This window comes from Geotrypetes seraphini, chromosome 12 (genome assembly GCF_902459505.1).
Source record: "Geotrypetes seraphini chromosome 12, aGeoSer1.1, whole genome shotgun sequence".
Classification (NCBI taxonomy): Eukaryota; Metazoa; Chordata; class Amphibia; order Gymnophiona; family Dermophiidae; genus Geotrypetes; species Geotrypetes seraphini.
This window is the reverse complement of record NC_047095.1, coordinates 107,014,878-107,027,665: the sequence shown is the minus strand read 5'-3', so window position 1 is coordinate 107,027,665 and position 12,788 is coordinate 107,014,878. Positions and strand designations below refer to the sequence as shown.

General features: G+C 37.2%; 1 protein-coding gene across 1 annotated transcript in view; it reads left to right on the top strand.

Annotated features, from left to right (window-relative positions):
* Window positions 1-32: 32 nt before the first annotated feature.
* Window positions 33-12,788, top strand: part of LOC117346254 (vomeronasal type-2 receptor 116-like) — a 54,710-nt gene continuing 41,954 nt past the window's right edge. The window contains exons 1-3 of the mRNA XM_033915656.1: window positions 33-81; window positions 2,745-2,928; window positions 12,474-12,762. Of these exons, the coding sequence (XP_033771547.1) occupies window positions 33-81; window positions 2,745-2,928; window positions 12,474-12,762 (522 nt within the window). The remainder of the gene's footprint in view (window positions 82-2,744; window positions 2,929-12,473; window positions 12,763-12,788) is intronic.

Here is a 12,788-nt window from a genome sequence, read left to right as displayed (position 1 = left end):
ACAGTTGCATTGAAACTCATACACAGTCAGCAATGTTCAAGGTTAGCTTTATGTTCATTGGACTCAAGAAGCTAAAGAAGGGTAAGTTGGGAAATTATCTTGATATTACTTTGTGTTTAAATGCATGGTGCTAGAAGTTTCATGCATACGTGCCTAATTTTATTGTACATGGTTTGATTGGCAAGAATTGCAAATGCTACTCAATGATCATTGGAGCAGATTAAAGCATTTAGGGCCTGATTCTCCAAAGTGCGTCCCGATTTTAGGCAATCGGGATGCACGTTTTTAAAAAAAATGCTCCCCAGGCAAGCCGCCTATATTGAAGGCGCCTCCGGGAGCCTAGGGAGACCCACAAGACGCCTAAGCTCGCCTAAAGGCCTTAGGCGGGTCTTAGGTGAACCTAGGCGGCCCTACGCGTCTCCCTAGGAGAGGAAAAGAAGCTTAAAATGTAGGTCAGCAAAATGCTGGTCTACATTGTAAGTAGACACGGCCGCTATACTTATGGCAGCAAGGGATCTCCCTGCTGCAATAAGTATAGCAGCCGCAGTCGCGGCCGCCTGTCCCATTGCCAACAGGAGGATGCCCAGTCCTCCTGCCGGAACCCCCCTGGAACCCCCTCCCCCCAAACTGGTAATCGCGGGCAGGAGGATGCCCAATCCTCCTGCCAAAAAACCCGACGACCCCCCACCCCCAAAACTAACCTCCCTCCCCCCAACTAACCTTTACATGTTGGTCAGCTGGACGGGTCTTGCTGCCGTCCAGCCGACGGGCCCGCCTCATGGAAATGAGACGGGCCCGTCCCTTCCCGGCCCATCCCCGCTAAATCTACGGCCTGATTGGCCCAGGCTCTAGAAGCCTGGACCAATCAGGCCTTAGGCATAGCGGGTCTGCCCATCCCCACTAATCCTAAGGCCTGATTGAGATAAGCGAGGTTTCGCTATATCGGGTTGTGGCGGAAAGAATCCTAGTGGGGTCATAGGCACAACATACAGATAAGGAAGAACATTGTGTTACAGTTGTTGATAGCAAAAGATGTGACAACGTAGAGCCTTGCAGAAGCAAGTGAGGTAAGCACTCAGTGGCTTGCTTGTCTCCCGGCTTGGATGGTGGGGAGGCCGTTTGACATGACTTCAACAACCGACAGGTGGAGGGCCCCTCCTTGAACGGGATGGGGAGAAGGCGGGGCAGCTTGAACGGCTCTCCCACAAGAACAACGGTGGTCCAGCCAGAGATGCTGGGCAATATGATGTACCTATGGTGTGTATATATATATATATATATATATATGTATATGTATATATATATATATATATACATATACATATATATATATATATATATATATATATATAATGTTCAGGTGAATGAATATGATGATATACATTGGTTTCTAAATTGTGCATGGTGAAAGTTTTGGTATGTTGGAATTTGTTGGTTTGTAGATGATGTTGTAGTAGGGCATTTTCAGCTGTGGCCATTAATAAATCCACATATTGTCGAAGAACAGCGTGTCTGTGTAATACTTGCAAGGTATTGAGAGTGGGTGGGAGGCAACAAGTGCCGAGTGCCAATTTTGATAATATGACGTGACCACATTGACATGGAAAAGTATGTGTATGGAAGGAATGTGCTCTTTTTATGGGATCTTCATATAGGTGTTTACAGAAGAATGAAGTGATTGTGTATTGTATGAACTTATTTACATGATTTTTGGAGATGGTGTAAATTTGAGGGCATTTCTGCATTTCTGTGGATTTCAGAAGGTATTTGTGTAGGTGCAGGTGTGACACTGTTTTGGGAAATAGTACAACCCAGGTGAAAGTGTTAATTCACCCTTACTTCCTTGTGCAAAAACGTGAGTTTTTCAATAGATTTTTTGCCCTCAGAGATGCCACCAGAAGATCACCATATCATATCTTCTGGCTTTATGCACCCAATCGTCATTGGGTCAATATATAGTGTGTGTCTAAATTTCTTATTTGTTTTTCAGCTATTTTAATCTTAAAACAATAAATACTTTAAAGGAGTATTTCATAAATAGAATACTTAGCTGGCTGGTGGTTGATGACTAATAAGGGATTAATGAGCCAACATGTTTCACCCTTAGAGGGGGTTTCCTCAGGGCTACTATCCCTTTTTCTGCCAATTGTTCACGACATGACCACCCAGTGAAATTCTTTGGGAATCCTGTTTTGGGAAAGGCACTTTGATGCCATAGGTCTTTTTTTCAAACCTGAGCTTAGGTACCCTGTTACAAAATCCCTCCCCACACATGCAATAACTTAAATTTGTGTTATACTGACCTCAACACATTTAAGCCAGAATAGTATGTTAATATGAGTTTAGCTTTAAAAACAGCAGCAAACTATATTTAATGCTAAATATACAGAACTACAGAAGATGTCCCTTGAGATTAATCTCTGAGTAGAAGGACAGTATAAAGCTACTGTAGCCTTAGTGGGAGAGTTAAACTCAAATCAGCAACAGGCTTAAATGACACCCCCTCCCATGAATTTGATTTTTTTTTTTTTGTTTCTTTGCTTATGTACCTTTTTCTAGTATGAAAATAACTGGATTTTAGGGGGACGTCAATAATATAAAGATGAATTTATGTGGGATCAGCAAGAACCCTGTAACTTCTTATACCAGACCAATGAATTATATTCAGTCTCAGCAGATGTTTTGTGGGACAAACTATTTTGCAGCTTTGAAGCTGCAAACTCATTCTCTTCTGATTTTTTTAGTGACTTTCAGTGTCCTAATGATGCTTGCCGAGTGTTCTTGCTCTTTAGGGCAGGATCTGATGGTATCACCTGGTTATCACAGGAATGGGGACATCATAATTGGGGGAATAGTAGCTATGACCAATTTGCAGCCTACTATGCCATTTTCCTTCACAGATCCCCCTATGTTGACTCAATATAAAGAGTAAGTAACATGGGTTAATCCATCCACATAAGAGTTATGCTTGTGAATTTTATATTGGATGATTACTAGTTGGGGGAGCTAATGATATTAGTTGGACTTTTGAAGTTGACTTGGTTGGATTACTTAAATTTAGGATTCTATTGCCAATTCAAATTCCAAATTATGTTCCTAAAACTTTGGTAGCTGTGGAACAGTATAAAGGCAGAAAAAGATATCAATGTGTCAATATTCCAAAAACATTTATCCATTAAAAAGCACCTGTTATCTAGATAAATGCTGCTGAATTTTTAGCACTGGCCAGAATCTGAATAATGGCAATTAACTGGATTTTTTTTTTTCTGCTGCATCTAAATTTTAGGGTCTAGTAAGCTCTAAATGGAAAACTGACACCAACATTTGAATTAACTATAAATTTATGCAACAGGGTTTCAATCATTTTATATTTTATGTGATTTTATATCCCTCTAAATCTTCCAAAGCAGAGAAGGAGGCAGGTTACAACATTATTGTCATTGCATAGAAATAAACATTCAATGCAAGTTAGAATCAAGTTTCAAGTTTCAAGTTTCAAGTTTTATTAATTTTGATATACCAACCATCAAGTTAATATCTGGCCGGTTAACAATATGTTTAAAAGAAAGAGAAACTAAAAAAAAACTAAAAAAAGAGGTATTGTGTATATACAGATAACATTACAAGACGAACTAGACAGTGAGGATAGAAGGGAAGGGAGGGTGAAGTTACATATTTAAGAAGAAAATGGAGATAGTGGGGTTAGGATAAAACATAATGAAGAGGGACGCTTTAAAGAAAGCGGTTATTGTTGATAAATAGAATAAAAAAATAAAAAAAAGGGGATGATGGCTCTAAGTGTTAGCGAAGGCATCGCAAAATAAAAAAGTTTTTAAATCTGTCTTAAATTTATCGAGTCGTGATTCGTCGCGGAGTTGATGTGGCAGGAATCAGATTAACTTCCTAACAAAGACTTTTGATACTGTGGGTCACAGATATCAATGTCACATCATAGAGGTAGGCATAGAATGTAAAATCAGGGTCCAGCTAGACCCTTAATCAAAATTTCAGGAAGAGTCATGTTGTCACATTAATGTGAAACAGAACATACACAGTAGTAATATGAATTTCTCTGGGTAGTGAATTCTAAACTTTTGAAGTTTTATATTTAAATAATTTGAATTATACCAGGAGCCAATGTAACTCCATAAATGGTGGTGTATTGTGACCATATCTTGATTTATAAAATATAAGTCTTGCTGCTGTGTTCTGTATCAGTTGGATTTTTTCATTAATTTCACTGAATTTCCTGGGAATAGCATTACAATAGAATAACAGTGATAGAATAATCAATTTGACCAGTATCCTGTAATGTTACTAGAAAAAAATGTGGTCTAATCCTTCTTAACTGTTTTAACTAAAGACTTTCAGATTAAGTTATTGACATGATTTTCAAATCTAAGTGAACTGTATAGAGTGACTCCCAAAACTCTGAAGGATTTCTCAGTATTGAATCTGATTCCATTTTTTCATATGATAGAAGTGGAGGAGGCTCGTATATATGAGTGAAACTTGAATTTTTGAGACACTACCACTTTTTAAGAGCTTTGCTGAGTGCTCCATTTGGTTCCCTGACACAGGATCGAAACGGGCCCCATCGGCACCTTTGATCAAGCTAAGTGATTGCTTGTGACTGTTCAAAGTATAGGAACTTTTTCTGTTAGTTTTCAGCAAAGAATTTTGTTTTCTACTGGAATTTACAACATTACAATATAATATTACAATATAACATTACATTATATTACATTAGTGATTTATATTCCACCCTTACCTCGCGGTTCAAGGCGGATTACATTATTACAGTTATTACAGTTTACAGAAATTTTCTCATTGTTGCCTTCATGTCTCTGAGCATATTTTTGAATTCTAAGTGTGTGTTCTAGAAGTATTGATTTCACTATTACACCCATTGAGTGATTTTTGACTTCTGTAATATAATCTTTTAGCTGGGAGGCAACTACAGACTCTATCAATTGTCATGCAATGTATACTTGCTATCAGCCTAAAACTGGTAGCTGGTGATGGGTCTACGACTATTCCAGTTGGGATGGGTTTAAGAAAGATTTCACCAAGTGCCTCTGATAATCATCCTTGTATTAGAGTAGAATTGATAATCTCAACTGACCATTTAAACACTTCTTCTGGCATATAATGATACAGATATGATAGACATAGATCCAGTTGGCAACCCATCCTACACAAGCTATTTACCAGTGGTCATAGTTCATTTCCTATGACTGCATTAAAAGTTGCCCATACTCTATTTGTTGGTATACTAAGTAAACTTCCCTCAGAAATGGCATTATCTGATAGATTATACAATACAACAAAATAAAGTGTCTTATACACTGCAGTTCTCTACAAGGATCTATGCAGTTTACAATAAAAATTAGATCGTTCTTGACCTTATATTTTTAAGCCTGATCCTGTGGTTGTTAGAGAGAAGAGGTGAAGAATAGGAAGTTGGCTAAAGAGAAAAGAGTTATGTCTTAAGTTTTTTCTAGAAGTCAAGGTAGTGGGTTGTCTTAGTTATATTGACAGTTTGTTCTGGATAAAAGATCCTTGGTATTCATAGGTAGCTTCAAACACCTTCTTCTGCTGAGCTTGTTGAGGTGATGGGAAGGATAGTTTGAAATGTTGCAATGGTCGTGAATTGAAAAAGGATTGTGGAACTTTAATTTCAAAGTTAGTCCATTTAAGTTTTCTCCATAGATCACTTTGTGTATCATGCAGGCTATCTTAAATTTGATTCACTTTTTCATAGGCAACTAGTGCTGTTATTCTAATAGCGGACTCGCTTTTTTGTACTGATTCATTTTGAAAATTAGTCTTGCAGCAGTGTTTTCTAGGAGTTGTAATCTCTTGAGTTCTTTCTTAAAAATTGTCCAGGTATGGTATTAAGACAGCTTATGCTACAGTCCTGAAACTGATCTGGGTTAGGACCAGACTTATTGTCCTCAGTTGCCTCATCATATTTTTTTTCACTAGAGAGGTGATATGTGTGTTGAAGGTTAAACTGTAGAGTTTCCAAATATCTGGACTATGGTCTTGATTTTATTTGTGAAATACAGGGCTAGTATTATTGGTATAGGAGAATGTATATTTGAGAGATTCGCAGAACAATCAGTTAGTTTGTCAGAATGTTAAACATATTCCTGAAATCTGGCTTGTTCTACCCCAATTATATTTGAAAAAAAAAAAATTGTGTTTATATTGTTTGATTTGACAGTTGTACTATGAGTATAATTTCCTCCATTTTTCTGAGCCATTGATCACCTGACTTCCTCCAAGTCCATTCCAATTTTCAACATTCTTTTTTTAGGTTCCTCAGTTCTTTGGAGAACCATGGATTTTTTAAAGTTCTTTATTGATTTTCCAAACTAGCAATAGTGCAATAATCAAATGGATGTACATATAATAATTCAATAAAAGCATATTCATCTTACAGAAATACATGAACATTTTTTACCCCTCTCACCCAAATGACTAATCAAGAAAAAAGACAAATATATTGATTCCTTCAGTAATCTTTCCCAATTTAAATTGATGGTATATCCTCACCCCCTCCTACCCTCCCACTCACCCTGGACATGTATACTCAAAGGGCTAAAATTAAATCAATAGTCAGGCATAAAGATAAGTGCCTTTCCTTTACAGCACTCTATAGCACTTTATAGCACTCTATGCACTTTATAATTTATGCAGACCTGGAAGAGAAAATTAATTTATATTAAAAATTTTTTGCACATGCTGCTTGCTAAGACCAATGATGAAAATACCATCCCAGTAAGGGTACGAATAGAAATATTAAGTAGTACCTTGGGTGTTTGAGGTCTAGCGGAAAAATCAATTTAATATAGTTTTGTCCTCATTATCTGGTGTTTATATCTATTTGGACATTTCTAGAAGTTTCCTTATTTCGTTAATTTGTACTCTATAGTTTTCAGCCATTCTAGGTGATTTAGGTCAGGATTGGAATTAAGTATGTATAGAGATGATCCCAAGCTATTGAACATCAATCTTCCCTCAAAATTTGATTGACTTTCCTTTTGGATTTGGGTTTTTATTATATGATCATGGTAAATGTACATAGATAATGGTCTCATCAAACTAAAGGTGACAATTCACTAAAAGAAAATATGCTTGGCTCATTTACTGTGACCATATCCAACAAGAGGCCCTTTTCATGAATAGAATCTGTTATTGTATAAGAAGGAAAAAATGTCAAGAAACTAAGATCATTCACATCATTATCTAAAGTATTTTTCAACGAATCTCGGTGAGTGGGAGGGTGGGAGGGGGTGTGGATATACTATCAATTTAAATTGGGAAAGATTACTGAAGGAATCAATATATTTGTCTTTTTTCTTGACTAGTCATTTGGTGGTGGGAGGGGTAAAAATATTCATGTAGTTCTGCAAGATGAATGTGCTTTTATTGAAGTATTATATGTACATCTATTTGATTATTGCACTGTTGATAATTTGGAAAATCAATAAAGAACTTTAAAGTATTTTTCAAAGGCAGATTAAAATCACCTAATAATATCAGAGAGGAACATGATAATGCAGAATTGGATATAAACTCAAACACCTTTGGAGCAACTTACAACCAAGATCGAGGAGAACTGTAGCAAAGCATAAGGCCTATAGGCTGTTGTAAAGGATCATTGTTTAGTAGATAGAATGAGAACTCTGTTTTGTATAAGGAACTACCTCAATTTGCAGGAAATTCTTGGATACCATAGCTCCTCCTTCTCCCCTTTTCCTCTGTCTGCCTGTTGACCTGTATTGTTTTATAGCCTACTATCACAGTCCACGTAGGAACTCAAACTCACTTAAGAATAAAACACCATACACATTGATAACTATATTTCTGTATATAACTAACCTAATTTAAATTCTTTTTACTAAGATTTTATCATTTTTTTGTCATTTATAAATATAATTTCCTACTTCTATTTACCTATTCAATAAATATTTTAAGAATACCATATCAATTCATATTCACTCATATTAAATATTCTTCAAAAGATTCAATTCATCACTTCATCATAAATTTCCTATATGCTTCTTATCGTTTTCAAATTCATATTCTATAGTTTCATTGGTTTTCATTAGTTGTCATATTTACATTAATTTTCATTCCCCTGAATATCAAACACTTAGCTTATTTGTTCACTGTTTCTGGTGGGGCTTAGAATAATGAATTTGAAAACGATAAGAGGCATATAGGAAATTTATGATGAAGTGATGAATTGAATCTTTTGAAGAATATTTAATATGAGTGAATATGAATTTATATGGTATTCTTAAAATATTTCAAGTTTTCAAGTTTCAAGTTTTATTAATTTTGATATACCAACCATCAAGTTAATATCTGGCCGGTTATTTATTGAATAGGTAAATAGAAGTAGGAAATTATATTTATAAACGACAAAAAAATGATAAAATCTTTTAAAAAGAATTTAGATTAGGTTAGTCACACAATTGGGTGAGTCGGTGACGAGTGCTGCCACGCTGTATTATAGTGCACTTTATTATACAGGTGGCGTTCTGAGATTTCCCACGTGTGTTAATATATATTATATAAAGGCATGATATAGTGAAATACAGTTAACAATGTGTATGGTGTTTTATAGCCTACTAGGCAGACCTCTAAAGATGTGGAGGGGCATAATCAAAAGAAATGTCCATTTTTGGCCTAAGTTGCTAGTCATCCAAAGTTGGCTAAGTAAAATGTCCATTCTCGTAAAATACGTCCAAAATATTTTTTTTGAAAATCGTCTAGTTGGACGACGAGCCATTTGATCGTCTATCATTATACCCCATTCTCATCCAAAAATTAGCACAAGTCAAAAATGCCCAGAACATGACCTTTTAGACATGGGCAGGGTCAGCAAAGTGATGGACTAGATACCCAAATATTGCATCAGAGTAGTTGGGTACCTTACAGGGCACTGCTGTGAACTTCACAAAAAGGGTACCACATACACATTTCACCACAACAACCTTATAGGTCATGGTGAGCCCCAAAAATACCCCCCAGAACCTACTAGACCCACCTGTCTACCACCCTAATAGCCCTTATGGCTGCTGTTACCACTTATATGGCAGTACATAAGGGTTTGGGCTTTTTATGGTAGGTGCACATGTTTCACCATGCATGCAGTGGTTAGAGGGCTTATAGGTAAGGGTCCTCCTCTCCATGGTTCACTAGCCAAAATGCAGAAAAATGCAGTAATAAAAGCACTGTTTCAATTAAGCAGCTATTCAAAGTGTGCTCCCTTCATACAAAGGTACACACTCAGTCTTAGCCTCCAGTGATCTATGGACTTATCAATGACACTTTGCTTCAGCTCAGCTCAAACAGAGAGAAGGCACAGTTTAAGGTCTTTGATGTCAGATTATCACTGTCTGGTAGACATGTTACTGTATCAGCCCACAGATCCAGTAGTCAACTGGGTTTAGGAATGGTAAATTTGCAGGCTAGAAGTCTGGACCAATAAACTCTGGGGTCTCCCGATGTAGCAGTTCTATGGTTGAATAACTGAAGTGCTTGAGATAACTATTGTGGTGTGATGGTTCGGAACTGAGTGTATTATCTTAGGTGGGTGGACAGAAACAGCAAGGATGAAATGAGGTGCACTCTGGCAGAGGTTTATGTAGCCAAGAAATAGAATATTTGAATTTTCAAGAACAGACTGCAAAGACAGGCTGTAATGTTCTAAATGCAAAGTGAGTTACAATGCAATTAAAGGAGTCTACAAAATGCAATGGATGCATAAAAGCAACTGTTTCACGTGGTATGTCCTTAAATGACTTGTGGCAAATTAATATTAGGATAGAGAAAATGCTGAAATTAGTCATAACTCAATCTCAAGAATTTTCAAAAGAGGTAGTCAATAAACTTGAGAATGTTGATTCAAATATAAAAATTCTAGGCACACACATGACCAGGGTAGACAAACAAGTTTCTAACCTACAGGCTGTTTCCATGTCAGCTATGAAAGATTCTCATTCTATACATGCTAAATTAGAAAGAATGGAAAATGCCACAAGAGCACAGAACTTGTGATTAATTAATTTTCCTGAAACACACTTGATATCCTCTGAGATCCTTTTTCATAAGTATCTCAGGGAAATATTAGGGTTGACTAATTCAGAATCAATACCTATTTTATCACTTTACTATATTCCTAAGAAACAAAAAAATCAGAGTGGTGCAAGGATTAGACCAATTGGCTTCTATTGATGTAAATTTGACAGAATTTTTGGAAGATTCACAGGACACAATACAAACCAGGGCTACTCTCTTAGGGCTCCTTTTATCAAGCTGCAGTAGGCGGTTAACGCACGGAATACCGCGTGTTCAACTGCCTGCCGCACTAGTCACTAACACCTCCATTGACGAGGCATTAGTTTTTTGGTGTGCCGTGGGGGTTAGCGAGTGATGAAATGTCCGACGCGCTAACCCCCTTAGCATACCTTGATAAAAGGAGCCCTTAGTTTCATGTATCAATGAAGGTAATAAGGTATTGATAATGAAATTATATTTTCAGAATAGACAAACAACGTTCTGCGGTGCTAGAATTCAAATATTTCCATATGTGGCAAGGTCGACACAACTTAGATGAAAGGCCTTTTTGGTTCTTAAGTCTAGGGTGGTGGAATCTGGAGCCACATTTTTCTTGAAATATCCATGTAAATGTTTAGTTACATTTCAGAATAAAGATTATGTGTTTTTTTTACCCACTTCAATTGGAACATTTTCTTGAACATTCTTAATTTCTTTTTGGTATTTGGTACTTGAATTATAAGCTATGAGGTTTCTCTGAAATAGGAGTTTCAAATGTTGAAAGCCTTTTGATGTGAAGGATGTATTTATCCTTCTTTGATTTCCTTAATATTACTTTATGTAAAAATTTTCTCCCCAAATAATGTGGGCTTGATGGGATTTCTTTGTTGATTTATGAATGATTTAAGTTGTATACATAAGTTTGTATTCCCATTCCTGTATATTTGATTGATGTGATTGATATACAGTTGAACCTTGGTTTACGAGCATAATTTGTTCCAGAAGCATGCTCGTAAACTAAAATACTCGTATATCAAAGCGAGTTTCCCCATAGGAAATAATGGAAACTCGCTTTGATATGTTCCTCCCCGCCCCGAGGCCAGCTGCACTGCTCCCCCCCCCCCGTGCAAACCGGCACCCACCCGCCCAAACAACTTGAACTTACCCCCGTCTGGCACTTGAAGATCTTCCTGCCTCTGTTGGGTCTTGAGCATGCATTTGCGCATGCTCAAAGCCTTAGAATTCTTCCTCTCGCTGAGATTCTCGTAGATCTCTGAGATTCTCGGCGAAAAGGGAGAATTAGAAGGCTTTGAACATGCGCAGATGCATACTCAAGGCCCGACAGAGGCAGGAAGATCTTCAAGCGGCACCGGCATGTCCTGTGGGCTGCGTGCCAGTGCCAGACTGGGGGGTAAGTTCAAATTGTTCAGGCATGGGGTTCCAGTTTGTGCAGGGGGAGCTGGTTCGAGAGGGGAGGGCCTTTGTGAGCAGAGGGGAGCGATGCCGGTTCTCGGAGGGGTGCTCGAAAATCGAGTCAACACTCAGTTGCGAGACAAGTTTTGCGAGAATGTTTTGCTCGTTTTGCAGAACACTCGCAAACCGAGGTTTGACTGTATTTGAAATTTTTTTTCTTTTAAAAAGAGTGATTCTATAAAAGTTAGGTACACTGTATAGAACCAAGCTTAGCACCACCTAAGAAGGTTTAGGAGTCAATTGTCATCCTAATTTATAGGGCCTTCCAAGTTCGGAGCCTAACATCCAATTAAGTACAATTTATGTCAATTACAAAGTGCAAATTGTAAATTATCAGTGCCAATTAAGTCTATTAAACAATTAAGTTAGGTACCTATATCAGCTTGACTCATTGATGTAGACACCTAGCTTTAGATGGACTTTATAGAATCAGGGCATAAAAGCATGAACGATCAGTTCACTTTCCCACTTTATTGGATATTTTAGTTTGTAAATGACAATATTGATTTCACTGAATTTATTTACCTTGTATTAGCAAGATTGAAAGTCCTAAGACACCCCCAAAATGTGATGTAGATGCTCTTGGTTCCACCCACTTGAAGGATTTAAATAACTTCTTTTCCTGCACTAGCAGTTCAAGAGCTGAAATGGTAAAATTGGGATTCTCTACCCTGTCTTTGATTTTTGATGTGGCGAGAGAGGCATCTTGCAGCACATTTTGTTCTGTCCCTTTTGTGAAGATGGCACTTGCATAGTGTAGATTCTTGCTGAGGATAATTCAAGGTCACTGACATTTGAATGAGATATGTTTTTGGCTGGAATAAAGAAGAAGAAATATGTTTCAATTAATTTTAATATTCGTGTTTGCATACCTTTTGTTTGGGTGTTTGTTTTACATGATCTGATACTGAATGTCATTGCAGTTTGGTTCCAGTAAACTACTACAACTTTCTGGCCTTTGTTTCTGCAGTGGAGCAGATTAACAACTTAGAGCTCTTACCCAACCTTACGTTGGGGTTTCACCTTTATTGTCCTGGCAATAATCCACTCTTAGTATTTAGGGCTGCCATGAATATATTTTCACAAATAGACACGGCAATCGTTAATTACAACTGCAAAACCTCTGGCACACTTGCTGCTATCAGTGAAGGTCTTTCGGCTGAGGAATCAAGTCAAATATACAATATGCAATCAATATACCACTACCCACAAGTAAGTAGATTTATCCTTTTTACTGT